This window comes from Atta cephalotes (genome assembly GCF_000143395.1).
Source record: "Atta cephalotes unplaced genomic scaffold scaffold00061, whole genome shotgun sequence".
Lineage (NCBI taxonomy): Eukaryota > Metazoa > Arthropoda > Insecta > Hymenoptera > Formicidae > Atta > Atta cephalotes.
The window spans coordinates 844,521-870,488 of record NW_012130125.1 but is presented as its reverse complement, the minus strand read 5'-3'; the positions used below and the strand labels follow the sequence as shown (position 1 = coordinate 870,488).

General features: G+C 31.5%; 4 protein-coding genes across 4 annotated transcripts in view; 1 reads left to right on the top strand and 3 right to left on the bottom strand.

Annotated features, from left to right (window-relative positions):
- Nucleotides 1–285: 285 nt before the first annotated feature.
- LOC105623629 (ubiquitin carboxyl-terminal hydrolase calypso) lies at nt 286–6,714 on the bottom strand. The gene is given in 9 exon segments (XM_012205015.1): nt 286–364; nt 512–660; nt 1,393–1,709; nt 1,781–1,885; nt 4,499–4,632; nt 5,248–5,395; nt 5,398–6,013; nt 6,314–6,528; nt 6,657–6,714. Coding segments are annotated over 9 exon segments (1,821 nt in total).
- A 1,052-nt stretch (nt 6,715–7,766) lies between these two features.
- On the bottom strand, nt 7,767–9,012 carry LOC105623628 (MIP18 family protein CG7949). The gene is made up of 3 exons (XM_012205014.1): nt 8,892–9,012; nt 8,104–8,183; nt 7,767–8,036 (listed from the first exon to the last, which is right to left on the bottom strand). Exons 1-3 carry the CDS (start codon nt 9,010–9,012, stop codon nt 7,767–7,769), a joined length of 471 nt encoding a protein of 156 aa, XP_012060404.1.
- Nucleotides 9,013–9,492: 480 nt separating this feature from the next.
- LOC105623627 (evolutionarily conserved signaling intermediate in Toll pathway, mitochondrial) lies at nt 9,493–11,010 on the top strand. The gene is made up of 2 exons (XM_012205013.1): nt 9,493–10,381; nt 10,721–11,010. The coding sequence occupies exons 1-2, from the start codon at nt 9,493–9,495 to the stop codon at nt 11,008–11,010; spliced, it is 1,179 nt and encodes a 392-aa protein (XP_012060403.1).
- Nucleotides 11,011–14,887: 3,877 nt separating this feature from the next.
- The window catches only part of LOC105623648 (ceramide kinase), a 23,403-nt gene continuing 12,322 nt past the window's right edge, over nt 14,888–25,968 (bottom strand). The window contains exons 2-8 of the mRNA XM_012205028.1: nt 24,128–24,379; nt 19,513–19,706; nt 18,254–18,629; nt 16,620–16,772; nt 16,325–16,521; nt 15,227–15,390; nt 14,888–14,972 (exon numbers count right to left, since the gene is read on the bottom strand). Coding sequence (XP_012060418.1) covers nt 14,888–14,972; nt 15,227–15,390; nt 16,325–16,521; nt 16,620–16,772; nt 18,254–18,629; nt 19,513–19,706; nt 24,128–24,379 — 1,421 coding nt within the window. The remainder of the gene's footprint in view (nt 14,973–15,226; nt 15,391–16,324; nt 16,522–16,619; nt 16,773–18,253; nt 18,630–19,512; nt 19,707–24,127; nt 24,380–25,968) is intronic.

Below are 25,968 nucleotides of genomic sequence, written 5' to 3'. Positions count from 1 at the left end.
AATATAGAAAAAACATTTTAAATATTTTAATTTATTTTAACTCGGAGAAAAAATGCTACGTTCGCGTGACTTTTGCTTCTTGTTTCGGACTCTAAATTCACTCTCTGAAGTATTCACGTATAATTTAGATAGAATCGCTCTGTTATAGATATATGGCCTCTACATGATTTTGTAAAACTATCAAGTGGTTTCTATAGGATTTCATGGATGCCCATGGATTATAACAATCCAAATAATGCTTAACAGACGGAATGCCCTAAGCTTTAAAACTACGCTAGTTAAAAATTACTTTCGCTTTTTACATTTTGTTCTACCACGACGTCTGCGTGAGGAGTTCTGACGGGTGTCTGATTTTTTCGATGATCTGTAAATGCATTGAAATTCGACTTCAGTAAAGTAATTAATTTAGGAAATTGATATAACAGATCAACTTAACAATTACTTCTATTAATTTTTTATAAGAATTCAAAATAAATAATTGAATATTCATCGATCAGACGCGAAAATATACCTGTGAACTCTATTCACCGAAACGGAAGAGTGCTTCTTTAACGTTAGATGTTGCTGGACCAACTCCGCTAGTTTCCCTTGCTGAGCAAGCATCGAGAGGAAGGTGCAAATGAATTCGTCGTAATTGTGCGTTCTCCGGCAATCATCGATCTGAAAGATTCACATGATTTCTAACTTCATAAGAATAAAGTGGTCGATAATATTAGCAATTAATTATTTATATATTTATGTTTAAATTAATTTTTAATATTCATTCACATATTTCAATTAGTAAGTCTGATCTTTTCGTTTTATCATGATTGCAGATGATTAACAAAAGAAACAGGAAAATATCCCTTTTTTGAGTTCTTAATATTTTGTAAAGATGAAAAAAAATTTTAATTACCTTTTTACAAATAAATTTTTTTATTAAAGAGAATTTTTTTTATCATTATCATAAAGTAGTCTCAACTTTTATTAGAAAAAGTTTTTTCAGTTTTTTATAGTTCGATAATATTCACTTTTTTTTTATAGTTCGATGATATTCATTTTAAAGGAAACTAATTGATGTTTCACCCCCTAAAAATGTGTGCCTCATTTTAGTCTAGATTACTTATATTAATATATTAAAAGCTCATCAAAATAGGAGGGATACTCTTTTCTTTATAAATAGAGTCGAAATGTGTTATATTATTGTTTTGAATAAATTTAATATTTTATTTCTTTACTAACCTGATATCTTACACTTGTTTATTAATCTTGATTTTATTTTGCTTACCAATTAATTATAGGCACAAATTATGCTCTATAAGCGTGAGAAATGGGACGGGATATCATGGCTATTATGGCTGCAATCTTTGCTGTTAAAAATAGCAAGCGCTTTGTAACACGCATAAGACCAACCTTGTACTTATTTCTTTTGTCGTTCTCGTCCTTCAAGCTGGTCTCGCACACGCTGATCTCGTGCTCCAAATTTTTCAGCAATGCCAAGAGATCCTTGGGTGCGAACGTGTGCGGTTCAAACAATTCTGGATACTTGGAGCACAGTTTAGGATCGATTTTCTCAACTTTCTTCTCCTCCGTGACTGTGTCGCCGTTGCTGGTTTTCACTCTTGCGTGAGGAATTCTGACTTCACCCGATAGACAGACCTTCTTATGCAAATGACCACTGTCGGAAACCAATCTTTTCCCGTTTATATTGATATTTCCTAGAGAACGACCTGCGTAGAAGTAAAATATTTCGATGTTAGATAATTGACAAATATCGTATGAATCGCATAAATCTACTTACTCAAACCCGCCTCATTCTTCTCATCACCAGCAACTCTGATTACCACAAATTTCTTGAAATCCTTCGTCGATGTCGGACTGCTCTGACCAGAATTCCATCCCCAAGCTAGAAGATACAAAGATATTTTTAAAAAATCTTCCTCTAGTCATTCGAAGTTAATGCTAATGATTTAAAAACTGGTTCCTGCTTTGTATACATAAAACATTCCAAAATTCTATTTGAACTAGAAACTAGCAGATGGGCAATTTGTAACAGACGGGTCAAATAACTGTACGTGGAAGGTGCGAAACGAAATGTCTCGCAGAGATGCATGACTGTATGTACGAGTGTGAAAGGTACACAGTGTCTTAAGACAGACACACGAATTGCAGTCTGTAACAGTTGCGGTACGGGATGCGGTTCGTATCGGTTCTTCTCGCGTGTAGCCTGATCTGTCCGGTGAGTCCCTCGAGATGTCCGGAATCAAAAAAGCCGCATCTAACGAGTTGCACGATTTTCTACAATTGCGTGAATCTGCCGGGCGGCGGTTACGTGTGGGTTCCAGCGAAGTGTAACGCAGGCTTGGTGAGAACGTTGGCGTTAACAAATAAAACAAACAGAGAGACCTCCCAATTCTAATGGCACTGTTACTCTGACGAAAAAATTCTTCTTAGAATAGAAATATTCATATAATTTTTCAGAACTTTTATAAAGGACCTTCACTAATTATATGGAAAATTGCGTCTCGATGATATGAATTAATTTTCACATATATAACATAACTTATAACTTATAACATAACTTATGTAGTAAACGAAAGATATCATAGATACAAGAAAGATACATAGACATCTCAATAATGAATAATCTTTATCGCTTTCCAGCAAGACACAAATTGATTGATTCCATCTTTGTTTAATATTGGCAAACAACAAAAAATGTAATGATTCACGTTATACTGTTTTTTGCTGGAGAGCATTGTTTTTTATCAAAAAACTTTAAATACAGTTATGATGTGGAAAAGATAATGAGCACAAATTTTATGCCTTTGATGCATTACAGTTTAAAAATTACCTATTATTAAGCCAATTCTCCATAAAATTAATGCGGTGGGATCCCAAATTTTTCAAAATTTCTATATGATTTTTATAACTTTCTAGAAAATTTCTCAAAATTTTTGTACAAATTAAAATACTTCAGAAATTCTGAGAAAATATTTTTTTTTTCTAAAATTTTTTATATATAAGAGAGTTCTGAAATATATTGTATATATTGAATAATATTTCTCATTCCATTAATTTTTGAAGAAAATTTGTAAAATCTTAAGAAATTTAACGTATTTTTCAGAAAAATCTCCCTAAATTTGAAATACGACAAATTCTTAAAAATGTTATGAGATATTTTTTTTCATCAAGGTAACAAATGTTTGAAATACGATTTTAGGTATTTCAACCATATTTACGTATGTGCGTGATTCCTGGTGATATCTGGACATGCGATATACTCTCAACCGACTCTCCTGTAACGAAGAAGCATGAGATATCCGAACTAATCAATCCAATGGATACCAGCTATCTAGGATATACGGAGGATTCTTTAGAATTCTCCAAAACAGTTGACTCGTCCTATGTGATCGATGACTTTTACGACTCGACGACCGAGACGATGACCGCATATCCCTTGATCGAATTTGAAGAATTAGACAAAATGGCGCACAGCGACAAAAGTGTGAGAAACGCATCGTATCACAAGGAAGAGAATTATTTATACAAGTACACGAATAGCCAAGGACTATCGTTGTCTTTGATGCAAGAATATAAGGACATCGTGGATAATCATTACAAATGGTTGAACAAATTAATGAATCGATTGCACGTCTACAAGGAGCTGTCAGCCGCGATATCAAGTTCTTTGTCAATACTTGTAAAAGACGCTACAACCATAAATCCAACGCAGACCATTACTATCTTCGCGTCTCATAATCAAAGACAGAACGTATCGTTGAATTATCTCGTGCAAAGCTATACCGAAGGAACTGAGTTATATAACAGTAATGACAAACCAACTGAGATGATGGGAAGCAATGAACCTCAGATGAATATCGTCGCAACGACAGACAGCACCGTTTCAACGGTGAGTGCTTTGGAGCTGCTAATCGACAGGCTGGATTCTGACAATAACATAATAAGGATTAGCGATAATTTCGGAAACAAACAATATTTCACGATCAACCGGTACAAAAACATGGCACATCGATTAACGCCACGAACCGTTAGCGTCGTGACGTGTACGAGGAACGTCCGTCTGCCGAATAAGACCGATTGTTATCGATACTACACATGTGAGCCAAAAACTGCCACCGTAGTGGAGTACTCTTGTCCGCTACACACGGCTTTCAATGTGTATTCACGAATCTGCGACATCGAGAGTGTGAAAACGTGCGACAGCAACGTAAAGCTTCCTATGAACGAAATATTCTTCGAGAATATTCATGCCGATGATAAAAGTACAATATATGAAGAAGAGTCCGAGGAGAGAGTGTGTCAAGAACTTGGTAAGATAAAAGATCCCGCTTCAGATTCTCATTACTATATCTGTTACAATGTGCCGGATTCCGAAGATATCAAATCAATCCGAATGACCTGTCCAAATGCCTTGATATTTTGCCAAAGCAAGAAGGTGTGCACTATCAGACGACTGTGCGATGGACTGTGAAGTAACTTTTTCTTTTTCTTTTACCTTGAGTGGGTGAGTTGAAGGCCGATCCGATTTCTGATGATGTATCTGTACTCGACGAGCTGTGAGCTGGTGAAGTTTGAATTCGTAACGGCGTGGCGTAATCCAGAGCGCACATCACCACTTTCTCCATTCCACTGAAATCAAACATAAATCGCTTATAACGAAACTGCAGCACCGAACAATTTTATGAACTTGTTATAAATAAATAAAATATATTATATCGGAATATTCTCTAATTGAAAAAAACTAACAAAGCTTAGCTTTCAAATTGTTATATTTTCTCCTACGAGATTTAACACTAGACTCGCCGATTTATTTGTATCGTTAGAATTATTTGCATTATATTCATACATTTACATTTTTCCAATATTGTGTATTGTATATTTAGTATAAAAAAGAAAAAATTGAAATTAGCAAAAAAATCGATGATTTTATTAACTTAAATTTTATCAACACAAATAAGCGAAGATTATATTTGGTCAAAGCGAATGTTGGTGTTTAATAATATTTTTAAGACCGACAAATATAATCAACGTGTGGTTTACTTGAACTGAAAATTGTAAGATTCACGCAAAAATATTATTAGATATTAACCTCCGCTTTAACAGAATATGGCCTTCTTCGTTATTTGTATTGAATATTTCTCGATTTTCACTTACTTATTCTCAATTTCAGTCAAATAAAGTATTGTGGTAAAACTAGAGATAACAACGTGTGTTATGTGAATGAAACACTCGATTATTATTTACGTGGATTCGGTTTTTCCAGATGCGATGCCAGAAACCGATTCATCCAAAACCACCGCTGAATCGTTATTTCTTTCAACATTAATAGTGGGAATCGTGGGCGATTCTTCGATCTCCGTCTTAGGCAATCCATTTTCTTCCTCGGTCTTGTTTTTTTTTCATATTGCTTCTCTTTATCGGGATCAATCTCTTTATGCGAATTCTTCTCGACGTTGCCATCTTGATGACTTAATTTCATCAACTGTTGCAAAGCTTCCAAGACTATCTGTCTGTTGGTCTTCAGCATCGTTAATTTATGCGAAATAGCGAGACGTCTGTCAGGTACCACGGCCATCAAATTGAATCTGATATCTTGCAACTGTTCGCCAGTTGCCATGCCTAAACGATCAGTTATGACACGTCTAAATTGTTCCGTCCATTCTTCATGTTCCTTCCATGGTCCATGATCCATAGGATAGGGTTTTAAGCCATCCAGCTCAAACAGCCTACCATTTATCGGTACGTAGCTAACAAAATGGAAAGCCTCGCCGGTAAATCTACCTGTGGAAACACCAGTGTTCTTGTCTTGTCGTCTCTTTGCCTGAGGCATTGCATGCGAGTTGTGCGCGCAAGCTAGTTCTGGCGTATTGCCGATCGCCCAACCCTTGTTCTCTGGACACATGCCAGAGGTATGCATCTTCAATCGTGACAGAGTCGTGCCTAAGTGGATATTCGGACAATTTAATAGCACTGAGAGCAGTGCGTGAGTGGCACAACTGTTGGGGACAACCTACGACAATTATATAATATTGTATTACAAAGATATATCTTTTATATACTAAGTTGTCAATCAATAAAGTTCTGAATCATTCCTTAGTTTTTATACACAAAGGATGATTCAACGATTGAGCAAGTTGAGGTAGCTTATCACGAGTTCTTCACGTCTAAGGATCTAAATGGTTACTGAATGGCCTTTATTTTAAGAACTAATGTCATTGTTTTTGTATAAATTAGGTTTGTAAAAATCAAAGGATGAATTAGAACTTTTTTGACAACCTAGCAGTAGAAACTCTAGACCTCCGTGCTAGACCTGCTGGGCGAAGAAGATATTGTTAACAATCTCCTCGTCCTTGACAAAGCTCTCATCTTGTTCCACGACCTTCCGCCTAGATCGTCGTTCTTCAATCCATCGAAATAAGAAGATGAAGCCATAGACCGGGCCTTCTAGAGACTTTTGCAGATCATAGATCTCCTCCACTTGGACACCCTTCACACCAAAGTCTTCCAAGAGCAACGTGAACAGACCTGAATAGTCGTGGAAAGTGTTATAATTTTGATTGCTACGAATTTACAGCATAAAGTACTTTCTAAGCTCCGGACATCAGATTTCCATTAACAAATGATTGATAGACATTTCAAAGTTAACAACATACCTGGGTCACTTTCTAGTTCTAGCCAACCTTCTGTCAATCGATTAATATCAACGGGCATTTTCTCGTCAACTGTCAGACGCAAAATAGCAGAAAATTCCTATAAATTCATTGCACTCTGACAACCAGAGGTGCCATGTTCGGTCAAGCAGTCACGTGACGTCATCACGTGTTGAAGCACAACAAGCAGCGTTTCTATGAATTCCTTTTGGAAATCGATAGTAAAAAAAATTTAGAAACTTTAAAAACTGAGAAAAAAGCAAAAATGTAATTAAATAAGATAAAAATTAATTTTTCAAATTTATTTAAATAGTCAATAACAAATAATTTGTAAATTTTAATCGTGAAAAAGGATTCGTAATTCTATGTAATTAACAAAGATTTCATTAGAAAAAAATCGTTCAGTTCAATGAAACAGAAACGATTTAGGATCTCTAAAATCTATATTAATTTCATTAATTATATTAACGCTGTTTAATATTTGTAAACTATACATAATAAATTTATAAAGTAAGTACAAACTAAATTTAAAGCGAAGAATTGTTTTACATCAATATTATTGATATATTTCTATATCAAATATATTATTTATAATATATATCATAATTTAATATATTTGTATTTTTAATATATTAAATTATATATTATAAATATATATTAAATCTTATAATTAAAATCCGTTATTCACATCAGTTGTATTGTATCGATTCTTACAGAATTTCAGCAAACTCTTTCTACGTTCACTATACAAACTAAACTTAAAAAATTACTTTGTAATATATAAACATGACAGCAAAACTATATACAAACTGTCATTTTAACCTTCTGTGGTTCAACCGAGAATTTGAAGAAAAAGATTCAGGCAAATTTTCAATTTTGAATTAGTCTGCCTCAAATTTTTGATACGTGTAAAAAAAATGAAAAACATTTCGAATCGTAATAAAATTGTATTCTTGAATGCTAAAAGAGTTTAAGATTTTTTCAGATTTTTTAGAACCCAAAAACTCTTTAAAAATAATAATGGCATCGAAGTTGAACTAAGAAATAAGTAAAAAAAACCATGATTGGACCATGGAAGGTTGAACATGAAAATGTTGGAATTTATACAACTTATTAATCTTTCGGTGCCAAACACTGATTGATCACGCCAAGTAGCATAGAATTTTCTAAAGCTGCAGCTACTCGTTCTTTGTCTGCAAGCTGCTTGTTCACTGCCGCCTCCGAGATGTGAGTACCCGGTGCAATTTCCACACTGACCTTAAATCTAGAGGGTAAGGCACGTAGCAATTGCACACGAATGGATAAACCGATCAAAGTAGCCATGCTGCAATGCGGTATTGTAGGTGTGAATTTTACATCCACTCTGTTCCTCTTGTCATCAACCTGCAATGATGAGTTTTAAGCAATTTTGAAATACAATAGTACAATATTGTTTAAAAAAATATTTTACTTCAATGAGATTCTGTTCAACTACATTCAGTTCTTCTAAAGTTAAAGGATGTTCCGGATCATTGATGTTCCTGATAATATCTGCAAATTAATAGTTAATAGTCAATATTAATTTTTTATGTTGCACTTATAATAGAGAATGTATATAACACTTTAATTTATGATGTATATATTTAGTATATTATCTCTGGTAAAAATTTTTCTCACAATTTTTCATGTAATTTTTCAGAATTTCTATATAATTTTATAACTTTCTCACATTTTTTATACGAATTGGAACATTTCTCAGAAAATCTACATCTTTTCTCAGAATTTTTCATATATCTTAATTATAAAATATCCTAAGATTTTTAAGAGTTTTTGTAAATATAATTTCTGACAAAGTATTATAAAATCTAAAAAATTAAAAAATATTTTTTTTAATTATGAAAAATTTCAAAATATTTCAGAATTCACTTGTATGAAAAATTCTGAGAGAAGAGTAACTAATTCTGAGAGAAGTAAACTTTCCGAATCTCTTATTTCTGAAAAATGTTTCAATTTGTACAAAAATTATGAGACAAATTTTCACCAGAGATATCTTTAAAGAGAATAAATCTGTTGTTAATTGTTATAGCAAACACAATAATGTTATCAATTTTTAATTATCAATAAAAACATGAATGTTTAATAACCGCAAGTAACAATTATTTATTTGTGGTTAAGAACATTTTATATGCGAACAAAAATATATCAATAATTCTATATATTTTTGATTGAAAATCAATAATTTAAGGTTAGAATATTTACCGAAAATCTCTCGCGCGTCAAATTCATCCGCGACATCCTCGTCTTGCTCCTCGACTGTGATTTCTCGGTCATCTAATTTCTTATAGAGCTTTGGGTTAATATTCTCCAAGTTTTCGCTCATTGTATATCATCGAATAAACGTCAAATCTTCATAATCTAAACACCTGTCGTTTTCTTATCACGGCCTAGTTTATATTATTGAAATCGTGCGTCTCTCGAAGAGAAGTCGATGGATTTTCTACAAATGTTCCTTGTAACTGTACTTATTACACTTTTTGCAATTAAAATGAATTAAATTAATAAATATTTCTAAATGTCAAAGAAAGAAAGAGAAAAGAATAAAATGTACGAAATCATCTTCTTTCATCTTCAAAAAAGCACTTGAAATATACGTCAGTTATTCAGCTTGACATCAAATTATTGAAATGAAGCGCAAAATGAAAGAGGAGAATGAAAAAAGAGGTTAGGTGGTCTCAGGTTAGAATCTGTGGAGCATCATAACCTTGTAGAGATGTGAGATTTTCGTAAACTTTGTGAATACAGTTAAGTAAAATTCGAATTAATTGTTCAGCGATGACGTGTTAGAGAATAGTCGATCAACATGCTCTCGCGAATCACCCGGACCATCCTCGCATCGAGTGCCACCGCGTTGTTGCGGCAACCGCTGCGCAAAGTCGAAGGCCGGTCGTTGAGTCGCGCTATTCACACCAGCCAGGAACGGTGCAAGAAAGATGAGAAGGACAGCAAGCCGTCAGGCCTCGTGCTCCATGTGTTCGCGAACGCCGAGAGCAGAGAACGGAAGGCCTACCTGGACATCCTGCGCGAGTACAAGACCAACAACGAAATGAGACGCGGCCATGTGGAGTTCATTCAGGTCGCCCTCAAGTACATGGACGAGTTCGGCGTGAACCGTGATCTAGCGGTGTACAAGGCCGTGCTAGACGTGCTACCTAAGGGCAAGTTCGTTCCCCGGAATTACTTCCAGACCATATTTATGCACTATCCCAAGCAGCAGCACGTCGCCATCGACCTGCTCTGCAAGATGGAGCACAACTGTGTGATCCCGGATTTAGAGATGCAGGAGATGCTGCTGAATATCTTCGGGATGCAAGCCCTGGTGTTGAAGAAGTTCTGGCGGATGATGTACTGGATGCCCAAGTTCGCTAATTTGAATCCATGGCCCTGTCCCACACCAGTGCCCAAGGATCCGAAGGTTCTTGCCAAGCTGGCTATGAATAAGATATCCAGTATAGACGTTCAGACCGAAATCACAGAGTTCAAGACCAAGGATGTGGAGGATGCCATCGATGATACGTGGATCGTATCTGTGATGAGTAGTTTGCAGGAGGAACTATTACGAAAGCAGCCTCTGGATACTCCGATCTTTGTCGAAGGACCATATACAGTTTGGATTGCAGATCATTGTATAGATTATTTTATTCTAAAGGGAGCAACTAAAGAGAAGAATAATGTTTATCAAGATCCTGATGGTAAATAATCACTACCTTAAAGGAAAATTTTTCTACTAATTTTTGTAAATAATTATATCCAGAGTTGAGATACATAAGTTTGGAATTTAAAAAAAAATCCTTTTTCAAAATCTATGAGTGATAAAACTTTTTCAACCTTATATTCTTTTTTAACAGTTAAAAATTCATAAGAATTACCATTCAGATATTGCAAAAATCTTGTATAAATTAGTATTATTATTATTATTATTATATGACATAAATCATGTTTTTAATATTATTAATATTAATATTATATTAATTATCCAAGTATTCGAATAAAGCTTTAGAAAAATACTGATGTAGTTTTTTTTTAAATAGATGTTTCAGATATTAGAATACCTTTTTGGGATAAGAAAGAAATAATTCTTGCACCTACAGTCCATGAGCAAAACGATGGTACATATTTTGGAATGTGCGCCACTGGTACATCCACAAAAGACTCATTGTTATCCTGGATACGATGTCTGCAAGAGAAGAATCCCGTATTAACTATAATTCCGGTAGTGTTCAAATTAATATCCTCCACAAGAGAACAGTTCTATATCGATTCTAATGAAAGTGAAAACAACATACTGCAAACGAAGGATCAGCAGAAAGATACAAATTAAACAGTGATAAGCAACATCATTATTATAACAAATCGAAACACGCATGTCTGTAGATAGCTCTTGTTTGTATATAAAAATATAACGTTTTCATTACAGTTGATATGATTTCGATCAATTTAACAATTCAACTGATAAATTTATTTTATAATTTAAACCTTGATATTTTTGCAGTTGAAGAAATCATTTTTATCTTTCCGATCACGGAAATATTCCATTATTAAATATAGCATTAGATAAAAAAGAGAGGAAGGAAGGACATATAAAAATAAGACACTGTACATAGAAAGTTAATATAATTTATTCTGTGCAGCCACGCGTGTACTGCTTGGTGCACTTTCCCAGTGATAGGAATAATATATACCATCTGCCGATGGTCAATAGATCATCACATTGATTCGCTGTACTTGTTCACTTTATATATAAATCGCGATTAAAGAAAAAAAATATATATATTTGTGTATGTATATATAGATATCTGTACAATTTCTAGAATCGTATACATTATGCTGCTTCGGTGACACTACTTCGTTAATGCGTTAAGTCTAAGCCGCCCTTTAAGTGAGACTTGGTCTCAATCAACACTTCGCAAATGAAAAAATATGCATCTTCACCGCGCGCGAATTCTATATAGATTTATATAAATCTATGATATGTTGTTATTTAAAGGAACGAATCAAACCTGCATACGAGAGATTTAAATCTCACGCTAAAGTGCCTAATCCTTTGTCGAAAAATATATTTTAAAGTTAATCTCCCCTAAAATATATTCTATATTGCATCGTTCCGCTTAGCCGCGTGACGTCCAGCTTTCCATGAGATGAACGATCAAAATGTTGTATCGATAAATATTTTATGGCTTGGCCATCAGTAAGACACGACTGCTTATACTATATATATAGGTCATTTATCTGTAAATGTAATCTATCGATTACACTTTGACACGTGTAGTGAAACTCATCTATATCTAACTTCTCACAACGCAATAACATCTGCTTAGAGCATACTAAAAATAGAATATAATACAATATAGTTGCAACCGCATTCAACTACGAATATCTTCCGCTTGACGCGATCAAGAAAATTTATCAGGGATAAGCCTCGTAAATAGAGACTGTAGATGTTTTATGCAAATATGCGTGAGAAGCAAATGGAAAAGTTGCGAAATCAAATTATTTGTTATCACGACGCGCAGAAATATTTTTTTATTATCATACTTCTTTTAAATGAGAGCTTATTGTAATGCATTTTGTAAAAACGGAGAATAAAATCTTTTCATTATTAACTTTAGCATTTAAAGTTTTATTTAGCACTTTAAAGTTTTCTTTGTTCTTACAAAATGTGATCCACTGTTGCAATAAGCTCTTCAATTTATTTCTCATTGAAATGTATATAGAATATTCTCAATTAATATGTCAATGTAATTAAGAATAGTTTCGTATATTTGCATAAACGTATCTGTATTTTGATCACAAATAATCGCGTCTCGTTATTCTCTTTCTCTATTAATGTACAAATATTCTAAATCTAAATACTTTTACGAATCAAATATTATGAATACTAGAAAGAAAGTTCGCTAATAAACTTTAGTTATCGCTATTAAACTTTAGTGTTCGTAAAATTCAAACATCATTCTTGCAGTTTGATTATCTTTCTATAAAAAGCAAAAACGTAAAAAAGCTTATGATTAAGATGTCAAATACTCGTTTCGATTTTACGAGCTAAGCTTTAAATTTCCTAGGATAATATCACTTATTACGCTGATGAATACAACTTATGTCCATTTCTATCAATATAGATTAACTTTAATCTCGATTAATTTTTTATCTATTTTTAATAATTAGAAAAAATATAGAGTAAATTAAACCGAGATTAATCTGCATTTTCATAGAAATGAATATTATTACGTTTGCTGATTGTGAATTTATTATTCAAATAAATTTACAATCAATAACGTGTCGCTTTTTTACTTAAAAAAAAATAACACAATTCGAAAAATCATTTTTTCAGAAAGAAACTTGACAAAAAATTATTGATTAATCAAATAATATCAGCAAAAAGAATATATTCTTAATATCAATAATACTTTTGTCATTTTTATTTTATAATCCCTTTTTGAATCGTAATAATTTTGGCGATTTTTTAATGAAGTTTAATTAGTTCACTTTTGATGATTTATAAGATAATGTTTATTTATAACTAAAAAAAAAATCACGTTTCTTTGTGTCATTTTTTTAAGTAATAGAGCGATATGTTTATTGTGTGTGCATATATATTATATATACATATATATAATATATATATATGCATATATGTATATATTTTTATTATTATATTATATGTATATATTTAAGTAACAAAAATAATTGCCACGCTTAATACTTATCGCTTCGAGTTTGTAAGCGAGTTTGAAACATTTTAAGTACAAACGTAGAAGTATCGGCTTATCATTGGTTTTTGCGTAGCAAAGAGACCACGAATAAATGCAGTCTCTGTTTCGGTTTTTAGCCGATATCTAACAAATATGTGCGCGCGTAATAAATATGAAACAGTGATTTCGTGCACGAAAACGTGCAGATAGTAATTTTGAAATCCGTTTGAACTTTTAAATAATCACGCAATCAAGACCGAGCAAACGTGTCTCGTCAATTTATACATATATTTATACATATTTTTTTGCATTAATTTTTCGCGTAAGAAAGAAATATCGTCGACGCGTATAAAATTAATTTGAGCATCATTTGCGTCGCGCCGACAAAATGGAATGTTCAACATATATATTCTCGAAAAACACATCAATTGCCAAACAGTCGTCAAATGCAATGATAAAGGGAGTTATATAAATAATTTCTGCGCGCGAGACGAATTGTATGCAGTAAATCGAGATGATGTAAGCTCGCGCATTTTCAATCACCTGTGTGTCTAATAATCGTCTGATTTCGGTCGATGTCACAATCAACATTTGCAAAATTCTGTTTTTGTAACTTTAGATTGAACAGCAATTTTATTTATGCTACCAATCTAGAATTAAGAGAATTTTGTAATATTATTAACTATACTATATTACATTAGTAATTATTTAATTTTTAATCGCTATGAATCAAACTTGCTTCAAATAAAATGTATAAAATTGTAAACTGTAACGCCATACTTAGATAAAGTAAATAAATAAGTAAAGAAACGCCAAATACAATGTAGTGGCTGAGATAATTTTTTCACAATAAGTTCTTTGTGATGTCTCAAAATTAGCTTATTAGCATCATTCTTAAATTGACGATCAATTTAATTTATTATTTTAACTTTAATTAGCGATTGCGTGTAACAATATTTGACGTTTTTTTATTTGTTTGATTTATTCATATAATGGTATAGTGTAACTTATTAAAATTTTACAAATTTTATTTGTCGCTGCAACCATACAAAATCAAAAATAACTTATCAATAATTAAGAAATAATGTGTGGAAGAGCGTATTCACGCGTGAAATTATTTCTGCGTTGGATGTGCTTGGAAATGTTAAATTGACGAAAAAAATTGTTCGTTTCTTTTTAATTAGCAATCCTTGTGAAAAATATTTTCAGTATCTCATAATACTTTTACGTAAATTTAAATTTAAATTTATATTTTAAAGATTTCTAAAAAAAAATGTTTTAAAGTTGATAAAAAACTGATAAATTTTCTAAAAAATTATAAAATTATACAGAAATTATAAAAAATTCTGGAATTTATATAAAAATTTAAAAAGAACAAACTTTTTTGATCCATTTCAAAGATACCATAATCATAGGGCAAGACAAAGGAACTTTGCGCCTTCGAAAGTGGAGCGAGTGGAATCTGTAGCCTTGAAAAACCAGTCGTTCGACGACCTTGTTCCGATTCGTTCACGTAGAACAGCTGAGGCACGTCGGATCTCGAGACGATTCCTGAGTCCGTCTCGTGTAGACCTTCAGTAATTGGCAGTGTACTCTACACAAATATTTAACGTGAGATGATGCTTTCCGTGCAAATTTAGAGATGCCGAGATTATGTCGCAAGAACGTCACGAGACGGTTATATTATATATAAATTTCGTATACGTAGTTCACACACTCGAGTTTCAGATAAGATAAAAATTTAAATGTGCAATCAGGAAGGTTAAAATGGAGTCTCTAACGCGACGCCATCCGCCGGGACACTTGATACTGATAACGCACGCGATCGCTATCGCCTTGTTTACTTGCCTGATTTTCACGTTGGTGCTGTCGACCATCTCGCCGTCGCAATTCCACACGCTGAGCCGTGAGCTCGAGCGGGTCGTGTTCGGCCCGTTCTCAAATTGCAGCGTCGGCAGAGCGCGGAATGTGAATTCTCTCGCCCGGTAGACCTCGGCGAATGGTAGCTCGTACTAAAACAGCATTGCAACTCCTTGTGATTTTCATCCTGCGTCTTAATTAATCCTCAGTTACACACTAGTGCGAAATCGCACCAGCAATTTTTGAAAAAAAGTTCACTTTTCTATTTATTACTTTCTTAATTAATAATTTCTTGCAATAAAATGTTGTCTTTGCTTAATTTCATCATTACTGGGTTCCCCAGTGATGAAGATTTTTCTCAGAATTTTTCATATAATTTTTCAGAATTTCTATATAATTTTATAACTCTCATATTTTTTTATACAAATTGGAACATTTCTCAGAAAATCTACTTTTACTTACTCTTTTCTTAGAATTTTTTATGTATATTAATTATAAAATATCGTAAGATTTTTAAAATTTTTTGTAAGTATAATTTCTGAGAAAATGTTATAAAATCTAAAAAATTAAAAAATATTTTTTAAAAATTATGAGATGAGCAATTTTAAAATTCATTGTATGAAAAATTCTGAGAGAAGATGTAAACTTTCCGAATATTTCTGAGTATTTCTGAAAAATGTTCCAATTTGTATAAAAATTATGAGAAACATTTTCATCAAAGTTCCCAAGAAAATTTTATCCCGAAAAACTATATAATTGAACTACTTTTGCTTTTTCGTGTCAAAGTTACACGTAATGAAAAATGGCAAAGCCAAATTCGCATTTATATGGTAATAAAGTGACTGAAGTGTAACTCAGGATTAAGTATAATTATAGTACGTAATAATCATATAATAAATAATGCATAAAAGTTTTCAATATATCATATATCAGCGATGATAAAGGCGTTAAATATCTACAAGCAGAGAGATGATTGACAGCAAACATCTATTAAAGCGTCAAGATTAATATAAAATGGCGAAAGATTAATATAATATGGCGATAACAATCGGAATAAATAACTGAAACTCATATAGAAATACATACCACAGTTTTCCGTTTGCTGGACAGCCTGAGCAATAATCTGACATTGTTTATCAAGGATGTATGTCGTATTAGGATCACATCTACGCAGCCGTCACCTATGTGGCAATGAGGACTGAAGCCCATAGGACACCTTGAGCACGCGCACGACACGTTCGCGCCAAACACCATGAAGAACTTTCCTCTGACCGTCATCCACCCTACGGAGAAGACATAGGTATTATTCGATTAATTTTAGCTGGTTTTGTATCCGCATTATGTACTTGATTTCCATTCTCTTCCGTTTTTTAACACTCACTGGAGATTTCCTGATCGGGGATGCTATTGTGCATGTGTTGCAAGCAACGTAAGCAATTCTTCATGCACCTGGTACTTCCTGCCGGGTGACACGGGTCCGATAACAGCTCGATCTCACCCTCGTAACCCTTGTTTGCTAATATCTTTTTAAATCCTGGAAACGAAAAGATCTAATTAGTCTAATAGAAATCCCATCCATACTCATACATAGAATGTTTTATTACTTACATCAGTTACATTGTATATGAACATTGATTACAATACAGCAAATCAATAATTATTTGTTCAATTATTTATTCATATTTATGTGATAAATCAAGATTCGATTAAGATAAAATTACTTTTGTTATCGCAACTTTAGCCGGACTATCAGACTTAATCAGATTTGCTTAATGATTCTTCGCGTTAAATTAAACAATTGAAAGATTCGACTTTGATAAACATTTTTTTCAAAATTTTTATGAGAAATGAAGCACTTTAGAAATATTGAGAAAATCTACATATTTTTTTAGAATTCTTTATATATGAATTCTGAAGTTTTCTAAGATTTTTTAGATTTCAAGTATTCTACAATTTCTAAAAAAATACTTTGAATTCTTTCAGATTTTATAAGATTCTATCAGAAATTATAAGATGAGAAATAATAGAAATCTAGAATATTTCAAAATTCATATGAAGAATTTTAGAAAAGATGTCGAATTTTAGAATTTTATAAGTGCCTTCTCGGCACTTCTATTCTAATTTGTATAAAAAAAAATCTGAATAATTTTCTAAAAATTAAAAAATTATTCAGAAATATTGAAAAACTATGAAAATTTCCTTTTCTTCTCAATTTCCACACAAAAAAAATATTTGATTGACTAATTAGAATTCTGGTGGAAAATGAACAATCTAGAATTCTAGTTAAATCTACAAGATTTCTGGCTAAATATATTAAAATTCTAGTTGAAATAACAAACATTTAATACATTTAGTACAGAAATCTGTAGATTTAAAATTCTGGATCGTTCATTTTCCACCAGAATTCCAGTTAATTCAACCAAACATTTTTTTTCCGTGCATAGTTCTGTTGTTTGTTGTGTCATCAGTTTTTGTACGTTTATAAAATAATCCTTTCAATTTGGAGAATTCTTTTGCATTATTATATCTTTCAAATGCGAATCAATTACAATGGACATATTAATAGAAATAAGAATCTCAATTCAGATACAAAAAAGCTTAAATATTAATCACATGTATTGTTCTTGACTCTCACCCTGAATAATTTTAAAATTAGGTCAATTTATTGATAATGTATAGTTTGAGAATTCTGATCGTTATATCACAATTGATATCCATTGAAATAATTTGATCAATGAAGAAATGACAGCGACTTGTGTAAAAATTGTATTCACCGCAAATTTAAAAGAACTTTAATTTTAACTCAAATTTGTTTTAATATTTGACTTATTATGTAGAATTTATTTTTATGTATTAACATTGAAAAGGTCCTACTTTAAGGACAAAACGTTTGTTAAAAAATTTGAAAGAAAGTAAATATTAGCAATCAAGAACCAGCGTTGGGGTCTTACTTTCTTTTTACCTTTTATTACTATATGAAAAATTCTGAAAAAGATTTTCCAAAGGGTTCCTTACCTGACCAATCATATCGACAAGGTCCCATCCAGCGGAACTTTTCGCTGTCGCGGATCACGTCGCCCAGATAACCGTAGCTGAACACGCTGGCATAGAGTCTGAGTAAAGTGCGATTGCTATGGACCGATGAGATGTCTAGACCAATCGAGTCGCCGAAGATGATATGTATAGCAGCAGTCTGCACGTCGGTGGTGCCATGCAGACTGTAGGCGACCGTGTCGGTGCTACCGCTGGGTATAACGCCAACGGGTAAGGCGGGACTAGGCAGCCTGGCGTCAGGGTCGTTGGGATCGATCTGCTGATCCTTTGCCTCCCTCATAATCAATCCGTTGAACACCTCGGCGAAGGTACCATCGCCGCCAATGCACACCACTGCCTATCGAAAACGCGAAAATCTGAGGATTCTTTGAATTTTTTTAACTTATGTATATGTGTCATACGGAGATGAAGAATAACTGCATGTTACTTGTAACGCATCTTACTTTTATCATTATTTTGTTATAATAACAATTTGATGACGTTGAGAATTTTTTATAACTGTAATATCAGATTGGAAAAGTCACTCATTGCTTGTAATGAGTTTAAAAAGTCACTTGCTACTTAAAAAAATAACTCGATAACCCAGGTTAGGCTTCTTCAAGAAGAAGATAACTCAAGTGTCTAATTTTAATCTTCTTCAATTTCCTTAGAAGTTCTTCAGTATTTTTTTTTAAGGAAGAGGTCACTAGAAGTAGCCCAATCCTTCTAGAGTCTCCGGGGATGATAAATACATATATTCGTAGGGTGTGTCATTTTATGACAGATATATGATCCTTCTGTATGAAGGATACCTACAATTTTTTCTTTATGATCTACAATAGAGGTACAATTTTTTTTAAATCTAAATATATTGTAAATATTCGAAAAATATTATAGATTGCTTGATTTTCTATAAATTTTATATAAAAATATTTAATATTTTTATATTGCATAAAAATCTATATTAAAACTTCCAAATCTAAATTTCTGATAGATAATTAGTATAATTATTTCAGATTAATAAATGATATTAATTTAATATCAATTTGTATATTTACATTATATATCTATTTATATATAATATAAATATAGAAAATAATAATACACATATAAATCCAGAGCTCTGTGAAAATTGCTCGTAACAAATTTTCTAGATTAATGCAAATACATTTATTTGCCGAGTCGGAACGTCTAGTTTCGAACTTCACATGAACGTAGAATAGAGTGTTTGCAGGACTCACATGTAGGTCACTCAAGTCGGCCGTGAGCAGAGCGTCGCGAATGTGGCCTGCACGCTCTGTGACCATCATCTTTGTCTCGATGCCAGCGATGGTCATGAGTGGTTGGACATCCTTCTCCCAGATCTTGACACCCTTTTTCTTACCGCCAGTGGGGTTAATAAACAACATTATCTTTCGCGGCCGATATGTCAGACCTAAAACGATCAATTGCAAATTAAATTCTGCTTTCGATCTTTCTCTTAATTCGAATAATTTTTTGCCTTAGCTTTTTTAAATTTTCTCAAACTTTAGAAGTTTTTTCTTATAAATAATTTTTTAGATTTTAATCAAACATTCATTTATTCTTTATATCTATATACACAAAGACCTGATCACTGCTTAAAAATATTTCAAACTTGTCTAATTTGCAAAAATTATAATTAAAATTGAAAATTGTAATTAATCGTAAATTAATTAACTATTTGAACTATTTATGATTAAAAATATATTATTTAGAAGGAATTAAGTAAAGATTCCTAATTTTTCTCACTGCAGTTATGTTTAATTGTGATATCAGAGATAAAAAAATCTAATTTTTTTTCTTATATATCGAAATATAAAGCCTTAAAAATAAAAGGCTGAAAGAAAATTCAGAAGCATTAAAAGCAATATTACAGAGTCATCTTATCTTGCTAATTAAAAAGTTAATTAACAAATTCGTTTTTTTTTTCGACTTTTTACATGACTACTTTTGCTAAATTAAAACAATGACGTATTCGTATTTTTAACTGACTTCCTCTTTTTCTCATCGCAATTTAATTCGCTGTTTAAAAAGAAAAATGGGTCAAACGGAGACTCGAAGAAGGAAGTTTAAGCATAAAATTGTCTCTATCGATTTTCCTTACAACACGCGATGCAACGTCAATAATCGAACAAGAAAAAACGGCAATTACACGAACATGGCAAACCTCCAGATCAATACTTACATAGCTATTAACTTGCGACAACGATCAATAAGAATAGTTTAGAGCACGCCTATCTCTTGTTTTCTCGACATTTATTGAAATTTGTGTTCTCTCTTCTTCTCTCTCTTTTTTTCTTTTTTTTTCTCTTCTTACATCGGAGTAACTCATTCCATTGCAACATGTTGTATGTTAAGGAGGTTTCGCACTATTTCTTAGTCAATAAACAATTTATTTATAATAATATATAAAACAATTAAAATAATGAAATAAAAAGATTATTAACAATATCTTATACATAATTATTTTATTAATTATTTTATATATTAAATATTTTAAAATAATAAAATAAAAGTTGAGATGCTCATTTGATGTGTGTATATATATATATATATATATATATATATATGTGCATTGTTCATTTGACATACATTCTAGTTTTTTTCATTAAAGAGTATAAATTTCTTGTAAACTATACGGTCAGTTTAAATGAAATTTTACGACAAACTTAAGTGTTTACTTTGTATAATTTTTAAATTGCTGTCTTATCTCGCAAAAGAGAATAACTACAGAATAAGGTTATACTTTCAATTGTAAAATTCTATGAATTTAGAATTAAATATCTTCAAAATGGTACGGTAAAAGTAAAATAAATAAAATAAAATTTTTTCTTTATATTATTGATATTATTAACTTTTGTATTACATATACATTATAGACTTGTCTTATATTTCATTAAATGCGAGAATTTCGCTTAACTGAACCGAGAGATTGCATTTTACTTAATTCGTTTTGCGACGCTTCTAAGCGGAGTAGCAATTAAATTTAATTTGGGAAATCTAGAAATGGCGGAATGAGAGAAAGATATGAATGGCAAAACTAAAGAATTGAGGTAGCGATATTCGAAATTAGAAAAAGCGTCAACCAAAATTCGTAAATGGCGAGATCGACGAGCAATGATTCTCTAGTTTGAAAGCCATAGAATTTGCAATATAAATAACAAAACCGTAAAGCGATAATTTAATTCGGGAACTATCAAAATCATGAAATTAAATTGACCTACTGATAATAAACTGATAATAACTGATAATAAACCTTATAATAAAACTTTTATGCCGACTGCAACTATAATAGCTTGACTGGCTGCTTTGTTTTATCAAAGTTTTAGGATCACCGTGTATATTCTCGTAGCGGACCTTTCATTGCGATTTATGTCGATTCCAACTGGGTTAACTGGTTGCCTAGACTTTACATACTACGTTTCTGACTTTAATTGTGATGGAAAAATACTCAGAGAAAAAACAGTTGTTTTATCGTAAAAATATTTCAATCTATACAATAGAGAAATCAATAATTGAAAATTTATCATAAAATTTTATCTTTAACTTGTCTTTGATTTCTAAATCTATATATAGCGAAGAAATATATAAATAATCAAATAAAAGAAACTATACAAACTTTATATAATATCTCCATTTTTAATAAATATATAAATGTAAAATTGAAATATTATATAAAATTTTTAGTTTTTATTTTACAACATATTTTCTAACGTAATCTTTATTTTGAAAATTATTTCAAAAAGATAGTTTAGAAAAATAATCTTTTTAATTTGGCATTTGTCTTATCTTGATTTTAATCGTTTTCTTAATTTTCTAATTATTACGATTTTTTAAGGTTCCATGATTTCATTTTTCCTTTCATTATTAGATTTATAATGCTAATTATAGCTTTAAGTTATTTTTAATTCAAGTCTTTTAATTTTCATTTAGATTGCCTATTTTCAATATATAGTGAATCGAATTGTTAATTAATTAAGAGAATGGAACAACTTAATTCAAGAATATGAATTAAATTTGAGATTCAAATTTAATTTATTATCTTGCATACATTAATATAGATAATGTTTACTTTCAAACTAATCATGGAAATTGATTTATTTAAATTTTGACATATATGGAAGTTAAAAATAACAAAATATTAATTTAATTTAAGAGATTGGGCTACCATTGCTCCTATCATGTATCTAACAGTATAGTATTACTTTTCGAATTACTTAAAGTGTCATTAAATCTTATGTTACTATTGTATTTATATTTGCTACATCGCAATGATATCAGCAACAATGCATATGAGAAGCTAACAGGTTCTCATTAATTCATAAGTTACATAGATCAATGATGAATTTGATTGTCTGTTCTCTCGAGCTTCTCGAGATTTTACACCTTTTTTTCCAACGAGAAAAAACGAATACTTTTTCTTCTATAGTTTTTTATCATTTTAACATTTCCAACAGATATATTCAATGCGGGAATAATTTTACACATTGAAAACGCTCTTCCATATTATTTCTTAACTATCTGCATAAGTTATTTTTAATTTATTGTATTTGTCTTTCTTTATACACCTTTTTTAGTAAGCAAGTCGGTGAGGAAAATCGTCACTCACTTTGGCAAACAATGAAAAAAAAGTTTACGCAAACGAGTCTCGTTCGCAGACATAACGTCAGTTTCGCATATCTCTAAAATAATAGGTATGCATTTTCTTACGCTATACACGGGATGTAGAAAATTACAGTCATGCCATTAATTGTTCTCTGTGTTAATTGTCTCTGGCCTTCGATACAAAGTCGATTCCTCGTGTCATATTACATATTGTCGTCAATTTTCGATATTAAACACGAATCTTCCGCTCTGTAACTCAATTTTATGGTTCTATCTAATCTTTGCATTCATCTGATTTCGTAATTTATGATAATGATCTGCTATATGCCTTCTCGCGCGTATATTTTATACGTCGCAATTCTAAAGTTATTACACGGCGTTGATCGCGAGAGTCACTTCCCGAAGCTGATTTCGAATAAACGCTCCGGTGGATTTAGAATGGCGAGACTCAAGCAGAACACAAGTCATGATGACATCAAAATGATGTTAAAATGACTCTAAAAGTCATTTTTCAATCAGTCACGATTCGTTTTAACGTCATTTTTTATCATCATATTTTCTGTACTTGACTGCTATATGTTGAATAAAATTTTTGTTTCGAAATTCTGTTTATTATCTACTGAATTTTTCTTGCAGTCTCATATTTTTTATTTCCCGTTTTATATTCTTGATTATGAAAAAAATGATTGTGGTCTAAAAATAATTTTATTGGATCATTAAAATAATGTGTTGGAAACGCATTATTTTGGAAACAAGCTTGATGTACAATTAATGTGAAATTTCGACATTCCAGCAGCCAATTTAAGCCTCCTACAGAATTATTTCTCGTACACAAATTAACACTACATCAATGTTATGTTTTCCTATTCAACGTAACTCTGTTATGTGTCATATTACATTTATGTTGTTAAGCAGAAAATTATAATATTAATTAATATTACTATTAATTTGTTTTCCCAGTTTGATGATCTAAATCAAAATAATCAAAATTATTTTCAGCTCTGTATAGTTAAATTTTTAGATACTTCTGCAAAATATTTCCTCTCATGACATTTTTTTCTTTCTTATCATTCTATATATTAATACATAATATTAATACATAATTAATACATAATTTCTCTTATTATCAACTATTTGCATTTCAAGTAATCATATTATTTTATCATGACATTATCATGACTTGTAGTTCTTTGAGGAAGATGATTAAGTCGAACAGAATGGACATCTCACCTAGGAGATAATTGCGAATGGTCTTCACCCACGAGGCGACCTGCCTGGGATCCGTGTGGCTCATCGTCACACTGTGGTGTCTCCATTTGTTCTTGGACCCGCGCACAGCATAGTGTAGGATGAAATTCGTTGGACACACCGTGGTCGGCGAGGTCGGCTGCTCTAGCTGCTTCTCCTTAATACTCACACCTGATATCCAATCGTCGCCATATCGCACCGCCAGAACGTCCGTCAATGGCAAGGTCCATCTGGCTGAAAGAACAACACGACGAAGGGATTATCAGGGGTGTTTAGTGAATTTATCAAAGCCTTTGCATTCGCCGATATTTAAGGGGGAATAACTACCTCTATTTTTATACCCTGGTCACCTGGCGGTTTTTATACTTCAATAAAAAGTATAAAACGTCATATTAATTAAAGTTTTTATAAACAATTACAATTTAAAATAGACCATAAGAAAAGGAAGAAATACAGAATCAGATATGTATATATTGTAAATTCACACAGAAATATTTAAGCAATAAAATTTGCTTCGACCGAAAAATAAAATTTATCTTATTTAATTAAAATCTATATTTTTTAGAAATACTGTCATGTCATAATAAGTTTCTTAACATGCTTATTTTGTTTAATTGGTTTCTACTTATTTTTTTAGAAAATAATGATTAGAAAAAAATGGATTAAATCCATATTCGTAAATACTAATAAATTGGAGAACAATCAATAATATATAATAAGTTGTTAATGCAATAATTTTAATTGGTGTCAATAATTTAACTAAAAAAAATGTATTGATAAAACAATAAAGTTAAACAATTTAACTCAAAAAATGTATTGATTAAAATTTACTTTATTATTTGCTAAGTGCATATATTAATGTGAACATTATTTACTTTGAAATTAAGCACAGAAATGGATTGGAAAATAAAATATTATTTTTAACTTAGAAGATTGAATCATTGCATCTTTGATATTTAACAATACAGGTAATCATTTACATAAAAACAACATCAGATGATTAATTAAAATGTGATCTCCTTTTTCCCTTTCCTCTCACTGACTGTTAAAATGACGGATCGAACATTTTAATGTGACTAAGGAAACATTTCTCATGTGATAAATGTCAAAGAAATATTAAGAAACATTATAAATATAAAGAAATGTTAAGCGAATATTTATTGTTCGACCGCACACGTACGAACGCATATTATATATATAATCAACTTTTAGATAATTATCGTTGACGGGCTTGATAAGATGGCTCAAATCTGAATCTCCAAGCTCTCTACGGAAATATTTTATCCGCTTGACAATGAATTATTCTATTAATCATTCTAATTACGCTTATCAAGCGTTGCGTAAGCACACCTTGTTTCTGTAATAGTTATAATTTCAAATTCTACAATGATCTGATAAAGTTATAACGCTCTACATTATGCAAGTATGTTTTGCGTATTATTAAATTGTGGAAGAAAAAAAGGCTGTTGCTTTATCCAGCAGACGTGGACTCCATAGAATGATGACAACGCGCGTGTAAGAAGTTACGCAATACTTCCAGTTACGCGATACAAAAGCAGGTGCACGCGCTTGCACGATACAAGAAAGGAGACTATTATCCGTGTAAAGAGAAAGGGAGAGAGAGAAATAGATAAATAGATAAAAAAAGGTGACTATCAATACTTTAAGACACGTTCTCTAAGAGTATAAAAATAGTAAAAAAGAATAAATAAAAAAAAGAAAATAAAAGACGAATAACGAAACAATACAAATATAATAATAATAAAAATAGTAGAAAAATAANAAATACTAAAAATAAATAAAGAATAAAATTAGAGAGGAGC